The sequence below is a fragment of the Melospiza melodia genome, chromosome 26 (assembly GCF_035770615.1).
Source record: "Melospiza melodia melodia isolate bMelMel2 chromosome 26, bMelMel2.pri, whole genome shotgun sequence".
NCBI classification, from domain to species: Eukaryota; Metazoa; Chordata; class Aves; order Passeriformes; family Passerellidae; genus Melospiza; species Melospiza melodia.
In genome coordinates, this window is record NC_086219.1 from 7594601 (window position 1) to 7615276 (window position 20676).

Consider the following 20676-nt stretch of genomic DNA (forward strand, 5'->3'; position numbering starts at 1 on the left):
TCAGGAGTTGGGAAGGAGCTCCTGAGACACGAGAGAAAGGCCTCTGGCAGCCCAAGAGCACTGAGGTCTGGAATAGAGGACAAACCATCCAAAAATCCACATCCAGCCTGAAAATCACAGAATATCCTGAGCTGGAATGGACACACAAGGATCATCCAGTCCCACTCCTGGCCCTGCACAGACACTCCAACAATCCCACCCTATACCTGACAGTGCTGTCCAAACACTCCTGGAGCTCTGGCAGAGCCGTGCCCATTCCCTGGGGAGCCTGGGCAGTGCCTGCACCCTCTGGGGGAAGAACCTTGCCCTGATATTCAACCTAACCCAGACACAGCTCCAGCCATTCCCTCAGGTCCTGTCAGTGTCGGCCTCCCCTCTGCCCTTGTGAGGAAGCTGTAACTGTGCTGAGTGTCCCCTCAGTCCCCTCCTGTCCCATGGCACCCACCAGCCCCACCAAGGGCCACCCCACTGCACACGGCATGGATGGCACCGCAAGGATGCCAAGGATGTCGGTGCTGGTGGTGCTGAACAAGGGGCTGCCCTGAGCACCCCAGGGTGACAAGTGACACAGGACAGCCCCTGGTGTGTCCCCACATCAGCCAGGCCTGCCTGCCTGCACTCACTGCCACTGACAGGGAGATCTCCAGGTAGAACACGGCAAATGAAATTCAGCAGTGACAAAAGGAAACGAATGCACTTGGGGGAAAAGAGCCCTAATTATACAAACACAATGATGGGCACTAAATTAGCTATTAACATGCAGGGAGGGGATCTCGGCAGCACTAGAGATAATGCTCTGAAAACATCAGTTCAAAGCTCATCCATCATCAAAAAAAAAAGAGAAAATGTAAGGAATGATGAAGAAAGGAGCCCAGTGCAGAGCAGGAATGTCATTCAGCCAGGCGTGGAGCCACGGCTCGGACGTGTGGCAGTGGCAGCACCCCGAGACAAGGGCAGGAGGGAGCTGATAAAAATGATCAGGGACACAGAGCAGCCTCCATATGGAGAGTCAATCAACTCCGAGCTTCCACGTGAAAAGAGGCCACTCAGGGAGGGATATAAAGCCATCAGGAATATGGGGGACATGAATGGGAATAGATTGCTTGCAATTTCATACAGTGTGCAAGGACATATTTTTTAACATGGTGCATAATTAAATTGCATAACTTACTGCCACAGGCACCCTGGGCACTGGAAATATGAACAGCACAGCAGGGGACAGGAGGAATCATCACTCATCCACCCCTTATTTCTCTACTGCTTGGCCAGTACAGAGCTCTGCAGAGCAACCAACACCATGGTGCTCCTGGAAAGGGCAAGTTTATCCCTCACACATTGTCCTGCCCAACACATGGGGACCTCCCCCTTGGACACCTCCTGGATGTTTCTGGCTCTGCCCAGACCAACTGCTTGTTGGGACCTCCAGCTGCCAAGAGCTGCAGCCAGCAGCTTCCCAGGAGACACAAGCTGGTGGATGTCCACACTCCACCCCACACACAGCTCCTGGTGAAACACATCAACAGTGCCAACACCTGGAACTGAATGTGAAGGGGCTGCCAAGCAGAGACTGCAGAGCAAGGGAGAGATGCCATCTCCCAGGAGAGCAGCAGGACCCTCAGCACTGGGGAAACTGCACTGAGGAGCCTGGGCTCTGTTCCTGGAACCCCAGCATCCCACGATGTCACACTATGGAGTGCAGCCTATATCCCCAGACCACCAGCATTCCCTGATGAACCATGGACTGTGCTCCTGAGACCCCAGCATTTCATGTCCCACTATGAGCCATGAAGTCTGTCCCTGGAACCCCAGTTTCCCCTGCTGTCACACTGAGGAGCAGACTGAGGCCCTCAGCATCCTGTGGTGTCACACTATGGACCATGGATCGTGTCGCTGTCACCTCAGCATCCCAGACATGACCACAGCAGCAGATCTCTGGAGACCTGGTCCTTGCCCCTGCACTGAATGCCTGACCCTGCCCACCCACCCCCTGTGCTAAACACATCTAAACCTGCACAAACACTTAAACCTGTCCTAGGAGGCTCTAGTCCTCTGCTGGCCTGCCAGAGCCTGCTGTGGAATAAGAAACCACCCCAAAACAGATCAAAGATGTCCACAGAGAGGCTGTTTAAGGGGAAAGAGCTTCTGGGCTTCCCATTTGAGGGGTATGTTTCCCTTCATGCTCAGCCCAGTGATTAGTGCTCTCCAGGGACTCGGAGCTGCAGAATGAATTTGAGAAGACAGAGCAGCGTCAGGCTGTTAGAGGCTCAAAAAGGATCTTGGCTCCCCTGAGCCCCAAGGCTGAGCACTTACCATTCACATTTAACAACCAAACGCTTCCAAGGCAGGCAGAGGCCTCCCCGCTCCCTGTCCCTCCCCGAGGACACCATTAGCACCTGGAAAGGGAGAAGGCACGGCCTTGGCAGCTCGGGGCTCCAGACAGCCTCACGCGCCGCGCTCGTATTTTTGGAAACGGCATCCCACAGGGCTGCAGGGATGCTGCTTGTTCTCCTGCCAGCCCTGACTGCTTTGGAAAGTTTGCTCGAGCTCCCTTTGGCTGCCTCTGAGTTATTCAAGCCCAGAAAGGGGGTTATTGCTTACAGGGGGTTCAGATTGTTTTTACCCAAGCGTGTTTGGGGTGAGGAAGCCCAGATTTGGGTTTGCCATGCATCTCCAGCAGGAAGGCGGTGCAGAGGCATGGTTAACCCAGTCATGCTAACCCAGTCATGGCTAACCCAGTCACGCTAACCCCGTCATGCTAACCCAGTCATGGCTAACCCGGTCATGAATAACCCAGTCATGCTAACCCAGTCATGCTCACCCAGTCATGGCTAACCCAGTCATGGCTAACCCAGTCACGCTAACCCGGTCATGGCTAACCCAGTCATGAATAACCCGGTCACAGCTAACCCAGTCACAGCTAACCCGGTCATGCTAACCCGGTCATGGCTAACCCGGTCATGGCTAACCCAGTCATGGCTAACCCGGTCATGAATAATCCCGTCATGCTAACCCGGTCATGGCTAACCCAGTCATGGCTAACCCAGTCACGCTAACCCGGTCATGGCTAACCCAGTCATGAATAACCCGGTCACAGCTAACCCAGTCACAGCTAACCCGGTCATGCTAACCCGGTCATGGCTAACCCAGTCATGGCTAACCCAGTCATGGCTAACCCAGTCATGGCTAACCCGGTCATGAATAACCCAGTCATGGCTAACCCCGTCATGCTAACCCAGTCATGGCTAATCCGGTCATGAATAACCCAGTCATGGCTAACCCCGTCATGCTAACCCGGTCATGGCTAACCCGGTCATGAATAACCCAGTCATGCTAACCCAGTCATGAATAACCCAGTCATGCTCACCCAGTCATGGCTAACCCAGTCATGGCTAACCCAGTCATGCTAACCCAGTCATGGCCAACCCAGTCATGAATAACCCAGTCACGCTAACCCGGTCATGGCTAACCCAGTCATGAATAACCCGGTCATGCTAACCCAGTCATGGCTAACCCAGCAGAGCTGCTAAAAGCCTGCATTGAGAGCTGTGGCTCTGCTCTGCAGCCGGGCAAGCGGCTCCTCTGGCAGCCCAGCCACGTCCATTCCACTCCCCCCAGTCCCTCCACGCCTCTGGCAGAGCCGCCGTCCAGCAGACGAAGGTTTGGCACAAAAAGCTGGACAGGAGCAGGCAGGGCTGCTCCAGGCAGGCCGGGACACCCCCTCCTCTCCTCGCTGCTCGCCAGCCTCAGGCTGATCATAAAGAAACCTCTGTGCGTCTCCAGGGAAGCGGGACTGGGAGAGGGGCACAAAGCCTCCCGCAGCTGTGTGTTTGCAAACAACCCAGCTGAGCTGTGAAGAGGGGCTGAAAGCAGTAATTGTCTTTAATTAAAGGAGGTTGGAGGCATCTCAAGCTTTGACAAAAGACATTTCCAGTCTGCTAGCAGCTCCAGCACTCGGTGCCGCCGCAGCCGCAACCCGGCCGGGGTTCAAAGGCGGCGGTGCCAGTGGGGACAGGGGCACCTCACCCTGGGCTGCACTGCAGCAGTGCCAGGGCAGTGCCACACACCTGCGGGGCACGAGAGGAGGGCACACCCGCACCCAAGGAGGATGCAGGCAGCCAGCAGCATTTAATACCTGGGACCCCTGCAAACCTTGTGCCTTGCACCAGATGTGGGCCAGATGTGCCTGTGTGGAGACCCAGCAGCTGCCTGAGGCATCCCACCCTCCTGGGGGACCTGGCTGCATGTGTCTGTGTCCAGGGGTGCCACCTCAGCCCTGCTGGGCTCTCAGCCCTGTCCTGGTCCCCCCCAGTGCACACAGCCAGGCCACAGACCAGACACCAAGAGCGCTGCTGCTGCTGCTGCTCCTCGGCTAATTAATGAATCCTGCTTATTAGTGAGCTCCCTGGGCCGCCATGGAGCTCTCTCACGGTGCTGCATCCTTGCAAGCTCAGGTTGGGCTCCACAGCCTGAGCTGACACCCACCAGACCCCCCCAACACGGATGCTGCCCCCACAAAGCCCTTTGCAGGGCCAGCCCTCGCTCCCAGCCATGCTCTGAGCACCAGGGGGATCACAACGTCTCCCTGAAGCTCAGGCTAGCAAAATGTCCTCCTTGCCTCCTCTCCTCCCTCCCCAGGCAGGGCCTGTTGCCCACCATCCTCTGCTTCCTCCCTCCCACCTTTGCTTTTGGCCTTCCAGCACATCAGCATGCAGGAAATCACTACTCTGGTTTCCATGGAAACCCCATCATGGGGGGGGCACCCCCAAAATGCATGAAACAGTCGCTCTGGTGCAGCTTTGGTGGTCCCATGTGTCCTGCTCCCCCACCCCTGGCTTGGCAACCCCTCCTGAGCTCCCCCACAGCCCCACTGAGCCCTGGGGTCAGGAAAGCTGGGATGGAGGGAGGGATTCTGCTGCCAGAGAAACAGCACTGCCTCTCTTCCTGTCTGCCCACAGAAGCTGCACTGCCCCATCCCTGCAAGTGTCCAAGGCCAGGCTGGATGGAGCTTGGAGCAACCTGGGACAGGGGAAGGTGTGTTGGAGATTACCTAAAACAGGGGAAGGTGTGTTAGAGATCACCTGGGACAGGGGAAGGTGTGTTAGCGATTATCTGGGACAGGGAAGGTGTGTTAGAGATCACCTGGGACAGGGGAGGGTGTGTTAGAGATTACCTAAAACAGGGGAAGGTGTGTTAGAGATTACCTGGGACAGGGGAGGGTGTGCTGGAGATTACCTAAAACAGGGGAAGGTGTGTTAGAGATTACCTGGGACAGGGGAGGGTGTGTTAGAGATTACCTGGGACAGGGGAAGGTGTGTTAGAGATTACCTGGGACAGGGGAGGGTGTGTTAGAGATTACCTGGGACAGGGGAGGGTGTGTTAGAGATTACCTGGGACAGGGAAGGTGTGTTGGAGATTACCTGGGACAGGGGAAGGTGTGTTGGAGATTACCTAAAACAGGGGAAGGTGTGTTAGAGATTACCTGGGACAGGGGAGGGTGTGTTAGAGATTACCTGGGACAGGGGAAGGTGTGTTAGAGATTACCTGGGACAGGGGAGGGTGTGTTAGAGATTACCTGGGACAGGGGAGGGTGTGTTAGAGATTACCTGGGACAGGGAAGGTGTGTTGGAGATTACCTGGGACAGGGGAGGGTGTGTTGGAGATTACCTGGGACAGGGGAGGGTGTGTTAGAGATTACCTGGGACAGGGGAGGGTGTGTTGGAGATTACCTGGGACAGGGGAGGGTGTGTTAGAGATTACCTGGGACAGGGGAGGGTGTGTTGGAGATTACCTGGGACAGGGAAGGTGTGTTGGAGATTACCTGGGACAGGGGAAGATGTGCTGGAGATTACCAAGGCAAGGAGCCCCTTGCCATGGCAGGGGGAGCACTGGATGAGGTTGTTTAAGGTCCCTTCAACCCAAACCACCCCAGGACTCTTTAGGCAGGACTGAGCAGCAAACCTGCACCTGGGTTTGAAGCAGAGGTCTGAATCCTCAGCTCAGCTCTGCATGCTCTGCTCCAAGTGTTGTCCCACGTGTCCCCTTCACGCCGTGCCCTCACCCACTCCATGTCTGCCTTGCACCTGGAAGAGCTGGAAAGCAGCCCTTGGACAAGGATAAATCCCTACCACAGCCCCTGCAAAGGTGCAGAGAGCCAAATACTCCCAAAATCACATCCCAGAGGACACACCCTGCCTGTTGGGCAGGTCCCCATGGGAATATTTTTGCCTGGGAAATCCTGGAAAGAGCACCCACGCTCTAATTCAAGAGACACAAAAACAATCTGGGATCACCTCCATCTGTGCCAGACAGCAAAACTTTCGAGAAGAAGGAAAAAAAAAAAAAAAAAAAAGACCAGTTCTAATTATAGGGTATCATGAAGATCCACACGCTCAGATTTGTCACTCTGTTTCCAGATTAGCCCTCCACATGGTGACAACGTGAGTGAGCACCAGGCAGAGTGACATTCCTCTCCTGCTTCATAATCCCCTTTGGAAAGCAGGAACACCAAGCTCTGACTGAGGGTGAAGCAGAGCCTCCTGCCATTCCCTTTTATAGAATCCTGTGGCTGGAAAAGCCCTCCAAGATCGCCGAGCCCAGTCATTAACCCAGCTCTGCCACATCACCACCAAACATGTCCCCAAGTGCCACATCCAGCTGCTGTTTAAACACCCCTAGGGATGGGAGCTCCACAACTGCCCTGGGCAGCCTGTGCCAATGCCTGACCACCCCTTCCATAAAGAAATTATCCAAAACCCAACTAAATCTGCCCTGGCACAGCCTGAGGGTGTTTCCTCTTGTCCTGTTCTTCATTCTCTGGGAGCAGAGCCCGACCTCCCCCGGCTGTCCCCTCCTGTCAGGGTTGTGCAGAGCCACAAGGGGGGCTTGTGAGCCCCCTTTTCTCCAGGCTGAGCCCCTTCCCAGCTCCCTCAGCCACTCCTAATCAGACTCATGCTCCAGACCTTTCCCAGCTCTATTCCTGTCCCTGGACATGCTCCAGGAAGGTCCTGAGGCTGGGATTTGCCTGGGTGGAAAAGCAAACTGGAGAAAACCTGGAGATTACTTTTCCTACAACACCTCCCTCATCTCTTATTCCTCAGTTGGTGCCACAGGTTCACTCCCAGGGTGTAAACTGAGAGTAAAACACCACCTGAGGCAGGTGATGGTACCTGGGCAGTGCTCACTGTCCCCACCCCACGACAAACAGCCCTACAAGGGCAAAGGAAGGCAGGCTTTAATCCATCCCTGGGGTGCACTGCAGGGAAAGGGGAATGAGAAGCTTCTCTGTGAATGAGTCATTCCCCAAATTCTTCCATTCCTGTTTTCCCCCTTTTCCTCGTTCTGTTTTATGAATGAGGCTGCACAGATGCACTGAAAGGCTCAGAATTCATTTTACTCACCGTGCTGCAAGGAAAGGCCTGCAGCAGAGGGTTCACCCACTGGGATAAACCCTCCTGAGCCGTCACCCAGCTCTGGGAACCCTCTGGGTGATGCTGGCACAAGGGAGCTCCAGCATCCACTGCCTGGGCAGCCTGAGGAATCACCTCCTCCTCCTCCTTCCTTGAGATCTCTGAGAGCCAAAGGTGGTTCTGTAGGATCCCAAACCATCTAGGTGGGAGTGAACAGGGAATCTGCCAAAATAATCCTCTGGGATCCTCTGTGGTGACAGCAATATGGACAGACACTGCAGAGCTGTCACCAGTACATGAGATGAGGGACAAGGTGAAAGGAAGGGGAGGGAAAGGGGCAGAGAAAGGCTCAGGAAAAACAGTTGGTTTCCACTGAAATGTCTCAGGAGGGAGACCAACCCCTCAGAAATTCCAGGTTAGTGGTCTGATGGCCAGCAATGTCCTTTATCCTGCCTGTTCCACACACATGGGCACTTGGGGCCAATGCCTGCAGCCCCTGTCCCCATCCATCCATCCATCCATCCATCATCCATCCATCCATCCATCCATCCATATCCATCCATCCATCCATCCATCCATCCATCATCCATCCATCCATCCATCCATCATCCATCCATCCATCCATCCATCATCCATCCATCCATCCATCCATCCATCCATCCCCCATCCATCCATCCATCCCCCATCCATCATCCATCCATCCCCCATCCATTCATCCATCATCCATCCATCCATCCATCCATCCATCCCCCATCCATCCATCCATCCATCCATCCATCCATCCATCCATCCATCATCCATCCATCATCCATCTATCCATCCATCCATCCATCCATCCATCCATCCATCCATCCATCCATCATCCATCCATCATCCATCCATCCATCCATCCATCCATCCATCCATCCATCATCCATCCATCCATCCATCCATCATCCATCCATCCATCCATCCATCCATCCATCCATCCCCCATCCATCCATCCATCCCCCATCCATCATCCATCCATCCCCCATCCATTCATCCATCATCCATCCATCCATCCATCCATCCATCCCCCATCCATCCATCCATCCATCCATCCATCCATCCATCCATCCATCATCCATCCATCATCCATCCATCCATCCATCCATCCATCCATCCATCCATCCATCATCCATCCATCCATCCATCCATCATCCATCCATCCATCCATCCATCATCCATCCATCCATCCATCCATCCATCCATCCATCCATCCATCCATCATCCATCTATCCATCCATCCATCCATCCATCCATCCATCATCCATCTATCCATCCATCCATCATCCATCCATCTATCCATCCATCCCCCATCCATCCATCCATCCTGCATGTCCCAGGGGATGCAGACCCCCTGCCCAGGAAGGGCTGTCCTGAGGGCACAAACAGGAACAGAGGGATGGAAACCCCTCCCTGCTGCCCAGCATGGCCCTGATGCTGCACAGCCCCTTCCTGCCTCCCCCTGGAGAGCCTGGGCCACAAAAAGGCAGATCTGGGGCAGATCCCATGGACTGTGCTCCCTGCTGCTCCTGCAGCCACTTCAGAAGCCACCACAATCTTTTCCAAAGCCATCCAGGCTGGGAGAAATGCCATGGGGAGCAAAGCAAGAGTGTTAGCCTGCTCCACGGGCCCCACCTCAGGCTGCACTGGAACTGGGACAAACCTGGAGGGTTTGGGCATTTTGGTGTTTGAATGATGAGCCCTTTCCCACATGATCATTTATTGTTCACTCTGCTCCTGTTCCTGTCCAGCTGCGGGTGTAACAACCACAGGGCTCTGGGGATCACAATGTTTTGGAAGGAAATTGCTGGCTGTGGTTTCAGCCTTAACAATGGTTTGAACACAAGGTCTCTGTGAGCTCCAGAAGTGCCAATAGCCTGAAAGTGCCAACAGACTCTAAAAGGAGGAGGCTGTCATTGATGAAAACTGTCAGTGCCCAAATCCTGAGGATATTCCCTGCAAATGCAGTTGGAATTTGGCCATGGGAGTTATTTCCAGCCTGTGGGTGTCCAAGGGGCCCTCACCTCAGGGTGCAGGGATGCCCATCCCTGGCTGCTGCTGCAGCATCACTGTGGTACCCACAGCTCCTCATGGAGCTGGGGGCCTGCCCAAGTGCCTGGGGGGCAGAACCACACACTCAAGCATCAAAACTCCCCCTGGCCAAGTGAAAACATCAGTTTCTGCTAAGATCTCTCTGGTTTCTGACAAAATGAGCAGAGCCAAAATCTCTGGGTTACCTCTAAGGACTCGTGAGGATGCCAACTTCTTGGCAGGTGTCATTTCAACGTGCTGAGGAGAAGAAGAGATCTCAGATTTTGAAGAATCTTGCTGCAGAAACCTGGAAAGGCTTCACAGGTTGTCACAATGTGTTCACACAGGTCCCCTTTGGGGTGCCAGACCACAACCTTTTCCTGCCTCCCCCTCCCAGGCTGCTTTCCAGACCCAATGGCTTCCACTTTCCTGCTCATGCTATTCCCCATTTTCCATCCAGGACCTGCCATCCTACAAACTACAGCTTCCCTGGTCCTCCAGCCACTTTCCCCACTACCAGCAGAAGCATTCAAGCCAGGTGGGCAGGGGCTGCTGCCCTGTGGGAGGAAAACTCCTGCACTGGATGTGGTTCAGAGCCTCTTCTGTTTAAGCTCTTGGGGAGCATCCACAGAAGGTCCTCAAGGATGGGAAGGGTCTGGAGGGGAGGGCAGGAGGTGTTGAAGTTCCAACCACCCACACAAGGACTGGGCATCACAGAGCAGCATCACCAAACTTAAGGTCTCCTTCAGATCATGACAGTGAAAGTGTATTAAACCTTGCTTGAAGTTTGGTCTGTGTTAACAGAGCCATTGTATGAGCTATGAACACTTTGATTCAATTTCCCAACCTTTATGGGGACTTTTCTGTGCACTTCCCAGTGACAGATTATGTTTCTAAGGCATAAGGGGAACAATAACAAGTTTCCTTGGAGCTAATTAAGCTAATCATGGTTTATAGATTAAATTCTCTGTAAGGTTTTTACCTAGTGTGGCTAAAATCAAAGAGCTATGCTCTAACTGAGCACATCTGACTCATCCGACATCAGAAAAACTTTAAATCAGTGCAGAGAATGTCGGAGGGTATTTCCCAAAATTAAATGTACAACACAATCTCTTGGCTTTGGCCCAGCTTGCTGAAAAATTTCAAATGAAAAAGAAAAAAATCCTCAAAAGCAGTATTTTCTCCAATCTTCCTCAAGTTACATATGATGAAGAATATTCTCCTCTTGCCCCATAAAAATCCAGCACTGTGAGGAGTTCAAGGAAAAATCCTCCTTCCCCCCCAAGATGTCTGAGAGCTTTCAATCAATCAAAGGAAAAAAACTAATGGCAAAAAACTACATTCCCTTCATTTTATGGAAATAATGAGTAAAAATCCTGGAATCCTGGGCCTGAATCCCAGCTATTCATTCCAGCTCCTATTAATGTTTACCACTTTTCTCAGGGAAAAAAAAAGAAAAAAAAAAAAAAACAAAAAAGGGGGGAGGGGGGAAAGGGAGGCCAAGGAAGGAGAGAGGAATAAATGAATAAATGCTGCTCTCCCACAGCACCAGCACACGATGCTGCCAGAGCTGCTATTCCCTGCTCACATGGGTGTAGCAGCACCAGGAATGCGATGTTTGATCCAAAATGCTGTTTCATCTGCAAAAATAAATCAGGGGGAGATTTTCTCCTGGGTACACATCAGCTCCACGTGTCACTGGGTGTCCCTGTGCCCCAGAGGGACAGAGGGGACAGCAGCCCCAGCTCTGCTCTCACTGCCCTCCCTCCCCACATCCCAGCACAGGGGGATGGAGGGAGCAGCCCATCCCAGGAGGGGAAGGGGGGCAGAGCCCATCCCACAGCTCTGTGGGATCTTCAAGGTCCCTTCTGACCCAAACCACTGTGAGACCTTGGGCAGAGGGTGGAGGGGCTGGGGCAAAGGCTCTGGGCAGCAGCAGCTGAGGCAGACAGTGGCAATGCAAAACTCCATCATTTCTCTGAGGAATGGCCATCGTTTCCCTCAGGGCTCTGCTGGACCTGAGACCTTCATCCTTCCCTCCAGCCCGAGGGATTTCTGACCTGCCCACAGTGATAAATGAGAAGAGGCCGTTCCCTTCTGGGCTCCCATGGGCTGCTGCCAGATCACCTCATGCATCCTGCTGAGGTCTTTCCTGCACCATCACAGCAGGGCTGGGAGAGCTCTGCAACCTCCTGCCGCTCAAAATCCACTCTCATGTCCTCAGAAACCTCATCTCCTCCCTTTCTCTGCAGTGAAAATACTTCTGTGGAGGGTCTCAGTCCATTCCTTGTCTTGAAAGCAAAATGAGAAAGGAACTCTCATTTCCTTTGCTTCCCAGGAAGGTGCAGCTCCTCAGAAGCTGCATTTCCTATTCCAGGTGAGTGGTCCATCTCCCTCCTCTGGTAGCACATCATTTGCCTCACTCCTGGACCATGTGTGACCCTCCCTGTGAGATCAGCATCTCCTGGGGCTTCACACCACCAGCAAATCAATGCCTCAACCCCCCTGCCTGACACCCCCTTGTTCTGCCAAGCTCCCCCGGGTCCTGTTCCAACCTGCCAAAGCCCAAACTCCAACAGGAATGTGCACAGGACAAGCAGCAGGCAGGTGTGGAGTGGCTCCCAGTGAGCAGCTGCAGCCTCCACCACAGCCCTAATTGGACTCACAACATGGAGAGGTCAGCAAGAAGAATCAAAGCCATGGAAAGAAAGCCCCTGTATTCTTGCTTCCCAGACAGAGAGGGAGGAGAGGGAGAAGCCCCAAAAGCAGAATCCAACAATGCCACCGAGCCTCGGCCGGCTGGGAGCATTCAAATTGTCAACAAGCCTGCAGAAAAGGCAGACAAATTCCTGTTTTGTACTTGGGAAGGAGCCAGGTGATGTAATCATCTTTTGAGGATGATGGTGGAATACTTTCCATTCCAGCAGTAACTCAAGATGTTAAATAGCAGCCACTAAAGTTAAACATTGCTAAATCAGCCTGTCAGGGCAGCACCTACCTAAGGGGGTGCAGGTGATGGGCTGGGGCACACTCGTGCTCACTTTCCACACGCCGTGAGGCAGCAGGATGTTTCTGAGATGGAGGAAGAAGCTATTTGCTAAATGAGGCAGTTGTGGCTATTTTAGGGTTGCAACATCAGTACCAGTCAAATAAGGCTGTGACAGCCCCAGGACTGGGTCAGTGAGGGATTAAAGGAAGGCAGGGATAGTAGTGCCAACCTGTGTGCACTCAGGGAAAACAGATTAAGGCAAATTAGCCTTGTAGGGGCTTTTGATGCAATTACAAGATTGACTGGGGGGGTAATGGCATTAATGTCACCCACCCAAACCTCTGCAGAGCCTTTCCCTGGCTAACACAGGGATATTTTGATTCTGAAATCAGTGGCTCCACCGACACCATGGGACATCCTCGATGAATTAAAACTTGGCAGGCAGACCCGGCGCGGCCGGAGATCCGAGCGGGGCTGCTCCTGCTGCAGCCAACAAATGTGGTTCGTGCCTCTGGGCTGTTTAACATTTTTATCAATGACCCAGGAGAAAGCCCAAAGTGTTCCAAATAAAGTTAGCTGTTGACATGGAAGCTGTGGAGTGGTAAATACCGAGAATGATGGGTTCCTGATACAGCAGTCCCTGGGGAAATGGGCACAGGCAAGGAATGTGCATTTCAGTGCAAACGTGTCAAATCACACCTACAGGGACAAGGATGCAGCCCCAGCTCTCCCAGTCCAACAAGAAAGGACAAGGATCCTCCAAAAGCACCCAGAGAAATGCCACTGCCAAAGTGGTTAAACAAAGGGGGATGCAGGCAGAGGGAATCTCAGCATCCCCTCTGGCATGCAGCTGACTGCCATGAGCAGCCTGTATGTGGGGAACTGCATCTGCCAAGGGAAAGGCTAAAGCGGTGCCAAGGGCTGGGGAGAGCCAAAAAAGTTGGCTGAAAACCTTACCAGAGGAGCAGGGGCCAAAGATTGCCCTCAAACAGGCACAGAGAGCACAGAGGTGTGGCCATGGATGGAGCTCTCTGAGTGCCAGGCCCAGCAGAGTAAGAAAGCAGGGACAGCCTCTGGAAGCATTTAACGGGCAGTTCTCTGTCTCTGGAAACATTTCCACAACAATTGGCTGTATCTGCTCCAGTTCAACCAGGAATGCTTCCTGGAAGAACTCGATTACCCCACGAGCCTCACAATTTACTGGCTGGGTCCAGGCCTATCAGAGGAGGCCCAGACCCGAAACAGGCCCAGAGCCATAAATAGCCTTTACCAGGAAAACATCACGTCCTCATGGGCTGTGGCTGTGACACAGCTCGGACAGGCCCTGCTCCAGCACATCAGGAAGCTGCTCTCAGCCCTCAGCACATACTTGGCCCCCTCCAAATCCCAAGTACAGCTTGGCTGCTTCCCACCCTCTGTGCTGGAGGGGTGGCTCAGGGTCCTTGTCACACGTGCTGGTCACACCTGGGCCCACATCACCCACACAGGGTGGGGTGGTGGCAGATCTGCTGCCCTGGGCACCAAACTCATGGCAGAGAAGGGGGCCCTGCTGAGCCCTGGGGCTCCCCTCAGGAGAGGGCCAGCTCCACCTTAAGCTGCAAAATCACAGAATCCCAGAATGGTTTCAGTTGAAGGGACCTTAAAGCTCATCCAGTCCCACCCCTGCCATGGCAGGGACACCTTCCACTGTCCCAGGCTGCTCCCAGCCCCATCCAGCCTGGCCTTGGGCACTGCCAGGGATCCAGGGGCAGCCACAGCTGCTCTGGGTACCCTGTGCCAGGGCCTCAGTGCCTCACAGCCAGAAATGCCTTCCAAATATCCCATCTGTTCCTGCTCTCTGTCCATTTGAAGCCATTCCCTGTGTCCTGTCCCTCCATCCCCTGTCCCCAGTCCCTCTCCAGCTCTCCTGGAGCCCCTTCAGGCACTGCCAGGGGCTTTGAGCTCTCCCTTGAGCCTTCTCCAGGTGAACACCCCCAGCTCTCCCAGTCTTGGCTGCAGAGCAGAGGGGCTCCAGCCCTCATAACATCTCTGTGGCCTCCCCTGGACTCACTCCAGCAGCTCCACATCCTGCTAATGCTGGGGACCCCAAAGCTGGAGGCAGCATTGCAGGAGGGTCTCACAAAAGCAGAGTAGAGGGGCAGAGAACAGAGAAGAGTCCAAGGAGAAGACAGCTGCCAGCCTGAATCTGACTTGGTTTCTCCTCTTCCCATCAGCTCAGCAGCTCCTCTCCTCCTCAGAAAGGCATGTGACCCCAACGGATGACACCAGATGTCTCTGACAGCCAGAGAGTGTCACCACCAGCAGGGCAAAACCATCCCTTGTCACCCCAGCAAGACCAGGACTCCCGGTGATCACTGCTGTAGCAGCACAACAAAGAGAAGGCAGGGACCAGACATGCCCTGCTGTCATGGAGAGGAGCTGCAGAAGGGATGAAGGGCTGGGAGCAGCAGCCATCAGCTGCTGTCCCTGAGCCCCACAGCCGTGCAGGCAGTGTCCATGCCCTGTCCCTGATCCCCACAGCCATGCAGGCAGTGTCCATGCCCTGTCCCTGATCCCCACAGCCATGCAGGCAGTGTCCATGCCCTGTCCCTGAGCCATGCAGGCAGTGTCCATGCCCTGTCCCTCAGCAGCACAGCCATGCAGGCAGTGTCCATGCTCTGTCCCTGATCCCCACAGCCATGCAGGCAGTCTCCATCCCCTGTCCCTGATCCATGCAGGCAGTGTCCATGCCCTGTCCCTGAGCAGCACAGCCGTGCAGGCAGTGTCCATGCCCTGTCCCTGAGCCGTGCAGGCAGTGTCCATGCCCTGTCCCTGAGCAGCACAGCCATGCAGGCAGTGTCCATGCCCTGTCTCTGAGCCATGCAGGCAGTCTCCATCCCCTGTCCCTGATCCATGCAGGCAGTGTCCATGCCCTGTCTCTGAGCCATGCAGGCAGTGTCCATCCCCTGTCCCTGAGCCATGCAGGCAGTGTCCATGCCCTGTCTCTGAGCCATGCAGGCAGTGTCCATGCTCTGTCCCTGATCCCCACAGCCGTGCAGGCAGTGTCCATGCCCTGTCCCTGAGCCATGCAGGCAGTGTCCATGCCCTGTCTCTGAGCCATGCAGGCAGTGTCCATGCCCTGTCCCTGAGCAGCACAGCCATGCAGGCAGTGTCCATGCCCTGTCCCTGAGCCCCATAGCCATGCAGGCAGTGTCCATGCCCTGTCTCTGAGCCATGCAGGCAGTGTCCATGCCCTGTCCCTGAGCCATGCAGGCAGTCTCCATGCCCTGTCCCTGAGCAGCACAGCCGTGCAGGCAGTGTCCATGCCCTGTCCCTGAGCCGTGCAGGCAGTGTCCATGCCCTGTCCCTGAGCAGCACAGCCGTGCAGGCAGTCTCCATCCCCTGTCCCTGAGCCATGCAGGCAGTGTCCATGCCCTGTCCCTGAGCCATGCAGGCAGTGTCCATGCTCTGTCCAGCCAGCCCAAGGGCACACAATGGCTCTGCCCCCGCCGTGCCTGAGCGGAGCCAATGGGCACGGGAGGCAGAGGGAGAAACGCTCGATGTGCTGCATGGGAGGGAGGGGAGGGGAGAGGAGGGGGAGGCGCAGACAAAGAACAGGGAGATGGAGAGAGAAAAGCAGGCAGGGAGCAGAAGGTGAAGCGGGGAGGACGGGGCTGGGCTGTGTGCAGCCCCTCGCAGCGAGGAGCAGCAGCCAGCCCCTCGCAGGGCCTGCAGCAGCGGCAGGCCAGCCCAGCCAAATGAAAATCTCTTAACCACACTGAATTGTTAACTGCCCCCAAATCCTTTTGTGCTGGGGCTGCGAGCTTAGAAGAGCTTAAGCTGTTAGATGCATGAACTTCCTCCATAAATATCCCTTGTGCACACTGCCGCGAGCAGGCTGCCGTGCTATTAGCCAGATGAAAAACCCAGCAGAGAAAATGAGCAACTCCTTCCAGCTGCACACAGGGGTTGTCCATTCCTTGGGATGCCCTTCTCCACCTGGACCCTTTGTGGAGCAGGACCTGGCCCCCCATGCTCCCTGCCACGTCCTGTTTGGGCGCCTGAGTGTGCGAGAGAACCTCACCCCCAAAGCCAGCTCAGATTTGCTATTGTTTTGCTTCTGGAAAGGGGCCCAGATTCCCTCCCACCCCTGGAAACACGAGCAAACCTGCCAGCCACATGTAGGAGGGAGTCCCCCAAGCCAGGCGGCTCCACCGCTGCCTCTGCAGGAAGCAGGGCAGGGACCCGGCGGGAGGAGGGCGGGGATGCAGGGACATGTCCCAAAAGGACACATCCCACAGGGACACATCCTGCAGAGACACATCCCAAAAGGACACATCCCGCCGGGTGACATCCCACAGGGACACGTCCTGCAAGGACACAGCCCACAGGGACACAACCCACAGAGACACATCCCAAAAGGACACAGCCCACAGGGACACATCCCGCAGGGACACATTCCAAAAGTACACATCCCGCATGGACACAACCCACAGGGACACATCCCAAAAGGACACATCCCGCATGGACACAACCCACAGGGACACATCCCACAGGGACACATCCCACAGGGACGCAACCCACAGGGACACATCCCGCAGGGACACATCCCAAAAGTACACATCCCGCATGGACATAGCCCACAGGGACACAACCCACAGGGACACATCCCGTAGGTCCTGGCCGAGCAGAGCTGGCCGAGCAGCCCCTTCCCAGCCCTTTGTGCGGCTCACTGGGAGGGCTGGGAGGGGAGAGGACGGGGATTCCATGGCTGGCCTGCCAACTCTTGTGTCTGGCTCTCCTCCCAGTCCCCACTCCTCTTCTGGGGGCTGCCAGGAAAAAATGGAGGGGCACAATCCTGGGGTCCCATCCAGTCCTGACTGCACCCCACGTGAGAAGGGCAAGGGAAAGAAGGAACGGGGAAGGCAAAGGCAAAGACTGAAGGGAAAGGGAAAGAAAAGAAGAGGGGGAGAAAGGAATAGGAAGGGGAAGGAAACGGAAAGAGGAAGGTGAAGAGGGAGGGGAAGGGGAAGGGGAAGGGGAAGGGGAAGGGGAAGGGGAAGGGGAAGGGGAAGGGGAAGGGGAAGGGGAAGGGGAAGGGGAAGGGGAAGGGGAAGGGGAAGGGGAAGGGGAAGGGGAAGGGAGGCAGCCCCGAGCCAGCTGCCCCATGGAGACGATGGGCTGGCGGCCACCGCGTGATTAATGAGGGCGGGGAGCGCGGGGCCGGCGCTCGCCAGCACCGGCTGCAGGAACAGCTGCCGAGGTACCGGACCTCCCAAAATCCTGCTGCTGCTGCTGCTGCAGCCCAGACAAAGAGGGGATCGGCCTCTCCCCCCTTCCCCCGCCTCGGCCCCCGCTGCTGCCGGCTCTGCTCCCCCAGCCCTGCGGCACAGGCTCTGCAGGTCCCTGTGAGGGGACTGTCCCTCGGCTGGGCCCGCAGTGGCACTGGGGGGCTCCCCGAGAAACCCCGGCTGCTCCAGAGCAAAGCACCGCGCAGGGCTGGGTCTGCTCCGCGAACAAACGGGCTGAGACGGAAAGGCTGCCATGAATCACTGGGGCTCTCTGGTGTTGCTACGGATGCTTCACTTGGGAGTTGTAAAAGCCCCGTCTGCCCTTCGAGGCAGGGATTAGCCGGGCTCAGTTTCCAGCAGCGCTTCCTTGCTGCCCCCATCCCCAATCCCTGCTAAGGCTGTAAGACACTTGATCTGCCCGAGCTCGGTGGGAAGAGGCGTTCAGTGGCTGAGCATGGAGTAGCTGAAATAATGGATATTAAATGATTCCCACAGCACACCAGGACCTGAATTTTGGTGCATGAGCAGCCCAGCCACCAGCAGCAGACATGCAGCCCTCTCCAAGGGGGCCATACAGCCTGCAGTCCCTACTGAGCACAATCAGATTGTCCATTCCCCTCTCCAGTGTGTCTGTCTCCCACTACCATCGCCTTCCCCATGCTTTGGTTCTCCCTGGCCAACCCTTCACAGCCAGAAGAGAGGAGACACAGCTCCTCCCTTGGCTCTGCAGTGGCCACCAACGTGTCTGTAAAGGATCTCAGAAGCCCTGGCTCTGCTTGGAGTGCGCCAATGCTATCAGAACCACAGAGGGATTTGGAGGTTCAGCCAGGACAGGGAAAAAAGATCCTGTTTGCCAAACTCTGTGGTTTGCTCCGTGCATGGCACAGCTGCAGGTGCCCATCACACAGCTCTGGGGTCCCCACCTCCCTCCCAGCAACCCCAGGAGCTCCTTTCTGAACCTTCCCAAGCCCATGTATGACTGGACAGGGCACAGACAGCAGCTCAGGGAGGGGGTGCTGAGCCTCTTGCTGGCCTGGGACCAGGCTGGCTCCAAGGTGCTCAGCTGAGCTCAGCAGGCACTCACGGAGTCTGCTCTGAATATCTGTGGGGGAGGAGAACATCTACAGAGGCAGAACATTTATAGGGCAGGAAACCTCTGGCTGTTGAAGAGCACAGGGGCCAGGCAGCTCTGAACAGGCCATGACCATGTCCTGCCCTGGGCCATTTGCACCTCACCAGGAAAACACTGTAGACACACCAGGAAAACACTGTAAACACACCAGGAAAACACTGTAGACAACTTGCTCCCTCCCACTGCACCCTTTTGGGACCCTGCATTCCCACTCCCCTCATCCAAGAAGAGATTCAGTCCATGCCAAAGCACACAGCAAAACCAACAGCATAACAGCCCCAGTATTTTGGGATGCAATTGCAGATCGGTGACACGCACCACACATGTGAGCCTCCAAAACCTGGAGAGGCACCAGCAACAGGTGCCAGCCCTGAACCCAGCGGCTCTGGGGACCCAGAGGTCATGGACAACCTCTGCAATGGACGGATGAGCCTGGGGCAGGAAGTGAGCAGCTGTGGAAGGAGTCAGCCTCCACACTGCCCCTCTGCCACCCCTGCCCAAGGAGCTCCCTCCCTCGGGTTCATGCAGATCGCAGATGCAAACCCCAGCAGCACAGAGCCCGTGGTTACCTCTGCAGACGGTCCCGTTCTCCACGGACTCGTAGCCAGCACGGCACATGCAGCGCCCAATGGGCACCAGCCACTCGCCGTCACCGTTGCAGTACAGCTTGATGGGCACGTCCACCTCCTCTGCGTTGGCAATGCACGTGCCCCTGGCTGCCACCAGCGAGGTGCTCTCTGCTCCCGACAGGGTTTCCTGGAAGACGGCCCCGTTCTGGATCACACGGGGACATTTGCGGTAGAAGACACGGACGGCAATCAGGGACATGCAGCCCCCATAGTCCTGGAAGGCCAGGTAGAAACCGTTCTTGGAGACGGGCCCAAAACTGCGCACCTCGGTGTTGATCTTCATCACCCGTCCACCTAAGTCCACCTGTGAGAAGCTCTCGTCAGCAGCGATCGTGTCCACCTTCATCCAAGGATTCTCCATCCAGTTAGGAAAAGTCTTGGTGGCCGAGTCCAAGTCTGACTCGAAATAGTAGAGGTTAAAAGTCTCCTTACAGGAGCCTGGGACATTTGGGATGCTGCTGCAGTCCCGGACAGAGAATTTCATCTCCACGTGGATGCGGTGTGCTCCTCGCCTGCGGATGTACTTGGTGCGGAGCCAGTTGTTCTGGCTGGACTCAAAGACGTTGCACACCTGGTAGGTGCGGATGGTGTTCATGTTCTCATCGTACCCACTCACCTCTTCCCACTGTGGGCAGGACACACACACAGAGTCAGGGGCTGCTCTGAAGGGGGACTCCCCACCCTGCTCACCTCCTCCCATCCCCACCATGTGCCACGTAGGCTCTGCCAGCCCCAGCTGCCCCTCTCTGTGCCCACCCCATCCCACAGGCGGTCCCAGAGTGCCCAGCACCTCCTCCCAGCACCCGCTGCAGGTGCCCTGTACCTGCCTGGGCAGGGTTTGACCCACCCCGTGCCCCAGGCAGGCTTCACACTGTGCAGACAAAGGGGCCCCTCAGGCCACCTTGCTGGGCCTACCACCATGCTCCACACCTGCATTCAGGGTCAAGCCTCTCTGCTCCTGGAGGGACAGCAAGGCCACTATTCTGCAGAAATGGCTTTTAGGGACTGTGCCCATGGCTGTGCTGCACTGCTGTGCCTCTGGCAAAGGAACACAGGGATTGCCACCAGTCCACTATGGTTACAGACATGGCAACAGGACCTGCTTCCTCATAAGCCATAAAACCTCCTGCCTGACTGCAGCCAGGGCCTCTTCCCAGAGGCAGGATGGGACCATGGCCAATCCTGCCATGTT

The 20676-nt window shown here is 55.7% G+C and overlaps 1 protein-coding gene across 4 annotated transcripts in view; it reads right to left on the minus strand.

Annotated features, from left to right (window-relative positions):
- Positions 1-20676, minus strand: part of EPHB2 (EPH receptor B2) — a 152402-nt gene that overhangs the window by 85142 nt on the left and 46584 nt on the right. For all 4 annotated transcript variants that reach the window (XM_063177031.1, XM_063177029.1, XM_063177030.1 and 1 more), the window contains exon 3: positions 19425-20109. In XM_063177031.1, coding sequence (XP_063033101.1) covers positions 19425-20109 — 685 coding nt within the window. The remainder of the gene's footprint in view (positions 1-19424; positions 20110-20676) is intronic.